Source organism: Myotis lucifugus, unplaced genomic scaffold (assembly GCF_000147115.1).
Source record: "Myotis lucifugus unplaced genomic scaffold, Myoluc2.0 scaffold_285, whole genome shotgun sequence".
NCBI classification, from domain to species: domain Eukaryota; kingdom Metazoa; phylum Chordata; class Mammalia; order Chiroptera; family Vespertilionidae; genus Myotis; species Myotis lucifugus.
The window spans coordinates 919,755-922,387 of NW_005871333.1; the positions used below are offsets into that span (position 1 = coordinate 919,755).

The 2,633-nt window shown below is 51.8% G+C and overlaps 1 protein-coding gene across 4 annotated transcripts in view; it reads left to right on the plus strand.

The window, feature by feature from the left end:
* Positions 1–2,633, plus strand: part of GPN1 (GPN-loop GTPase 1) — a 20,955-nt gene continuing 18,322 nt past the window's right edge. For 2 of the 4 annotated variants that reach the window (XR_002831914.1, XM_023763502.1), the window contains exons 1-2: positions 2–299; positions 1,679–1,772. Coding sequence is in view for 3 of the 4 variants with exons in the window: in XM_023763502.1 (XP_023619270.1) it covers positions 189–299; positions 1,679–1,772 (205 nt within the window). In the remaining variant the exon portion in view is untranslated. Of the gene's footprint in view, positions 300–1,338; positions 1,479–1,678; positions 1,773–2,633 lie in introns of all 4 variants that reach the window. The other 2 variants (XM_023763503.1, XM_014465304.2) reach the window with 2 other exon arrangements.

Sequence of the window (2,633 nt, forward strand, 5' to 3'; positions counted from 1 at the left end):
CGCTCCAGTCCTCCCAGCGCCCCCACTCCCCCGGCAAGGCCCCCGGTTGGCTCCCGAGCCTGGTCGGGACCGGAGGACGCTCTTCTGAGCGGTCGGAGCCAGTCCCATTCTCTCTCCCGGTCGCCGCGGCGGAAGTCTCTCTAGACACGTGACGTCTCGATGGTCGAGTGGGCGGAGCCAGGAGGAAGATGGCGGCGCCCGCGGCTGCAGCCGAGCCTCAGGCGTCCGGGGGTCCTCGGCCCCCAGTGTGTCTGTTGGTGTTGGGGATGGCGGGGTCTGGGAAAACCACCTTCGTACAGGTGAGGTACATGGCGCGGGCGAAGCAGGTGTGCGCGAGAGGCGGTGGGAGGCCGGGAAAGGGAGGGGAGGGCTTCCCGAGGAGCGGGAGGGCCGGCGCGTGGCTTCCGGGGGTCCTGGCGAGACCGCAAGGCGCCTGGAGTGCATACCTGGTGCCGCTTACCACGTGGTGCTGCGGTTGTCCTGCCGGCAAAATTGCTGACTTGAAGGCAAAGGCTTACAAGTAACTGGCGATTCATAGAGTGCAGAGTGCTACCACACAGGCTTTGGGTATAGATGGCTAAAGAATTAGGTATTTCTTGTGTGAACAGAAAAGGGGTGCTGGAATAAAGTGTAATAACTGCAACGCCACCTCTCCTCTGAGAGTTGTCAGTCTGTTCTCTATCTATGAGCCTGTTTCTATTTCTAACCTCACAGGGTGATTGGATCATAAATTAGTTTTTAATTGAATTTGTTGGGGTGCAATTGGTCAATAAAATCACATAGGTTTCAGGTGTCCAGTCTATATTACACCATCTGTATATTGTATCGTGTTCTCCACCCCGTCAGGTCTCCTTCCTTCTCCATTTATCCCCCCTTTACCCTCTTCTACCAACCCGTGCCCTTCTTCCCCTCTGGCAATCGCCGTGCTGTTGTCTGTGCCTGTGAGTTTTGTTCTTCGTTTAACCTCTTCACCTTTTTCACCCAGCACTGCAACCCTACCTCTCCTCTGACAGTTGTCAGTCTGTTCTCTATCTATGAGCCTGTTTCTATTTTGTTTATTTTGTTCATTACATTCCACATATGAGTGAGATGATATGGATCATAAATTCTTAACTGGGCAGGTCTTGGTGGGTAGTCACACCCCAGCATATAACTTCTTTGGTAAAATGTTTACATGTGCTCTAAGCAAGTCCTGTTCATTTTTTTGTGTGTGCGCATCTGGGTTAACTCACCTTTGAAATGCCTCTTTTTCAAGAGAGCATGTAATCTTATTAACCATCCACTTTCCGCCTTTCTTTCTCCAACTTTATGTCATCTCCTTAATTCCAAATGCATAAGTAAAACTGCAAAACTTTCATTCTTCGGAGCATTTGCTGCCTGGTTACTGTCATCATTTTGAGTCAAACACAGGCAATGGGGATACAGTGAAAATGAGGTTGACAAGGTTCTGCATTCATGGAACTACTGGTTTATTGGAGGTGATAGGATAAAAACCCCACACAAAGCAAGTAAATAAGTGATGGAGGGAAGAGGAGGCTCTGTTAAATGGGTAATAAAGAAAGGTTGCATTTCAACTGAGAGTTGAATGTTGGAGGTGAGTATTTCAGATAGAGGGAAATGTCCTTTGTCCTCTTATCATGCCCTCTTTGTCTCCATCCCGCACCTCACATCTCTGCAGAGGCTCACAGGACATCTGCATAGCCAAGGCTCTCCGCCTTATGTGATCAATCTTGACCCAGCTGTGCATGAAGTTCCCTTTCCTGCCAATATTGGTGAGTAAACTACCATTTTGTATAAAGTTTCTTGGAATGGAAACCCTCCAGCCTGCCAGTTTTCAATGCTTTCATTTTTTTCTAAACTACCTACTTTCATTTCCCATGGATTTGCTAGAATTCTTGAACAGGCTTCTGCCTTATTCACATTTTCTCTTTGTTTACGCCTTTCCCTTTGTTTCCTTTCTACTCAGTGTTATTTCTCCTTTCTGACCCTGAGGTATCAGGCTATTGTTGTTTGGGAAAATGAAGTGGCTTCTCACTTCTAGGCCCTAAACCCTTCAGCAGGCTCTGATATATGCACCTCTTTATTTAGTTTACTAGGGGCTCAGTGCACGAATTCGTGCACCTTGAAAGGAACTGTGGACCACAAGGCTGTGGTGGGCACAGAGGCAGGACTTGGCCCATCCTTCATGCCCCCACCCAGCTCCTCCTGCCTTGGCCCCTGGTCCTCTGTCTGCCGGCAGCCCCGCTCCCATGCGCTGACAGTGCCGGCCCCACTCACACCTGCTGATGACGCGGAGCAATTGGGGCCGGCGCCAGGAGCAGGTGTGAGCAGGGGTGAGCAGGGGTGAGCAGGGCCGGTATTGTCAGTGAGTTCGAGCTGCGGCTGCTGCCCTGATTGCCCCTCAGGAGCAGGGGGAGGTGGAGAAGCCCTCAGGGGTGATTGGGGCTGGCAGCCGCCGCTCGCACCTGCTGACAGTGCCGAGTGATCGGGGCTGGTGCTGGTAGCGGGTGCAAGCAGGGCTGACACCAGCAGCAGGTGGGAGCGTGGCGGGACCGCAGTGCGTAGGAGCAAAGAATTTTCAGTAACCACCAGAGGCTCACTGGATGACAGGTGACTGGCGGCCCCGCCTTGGG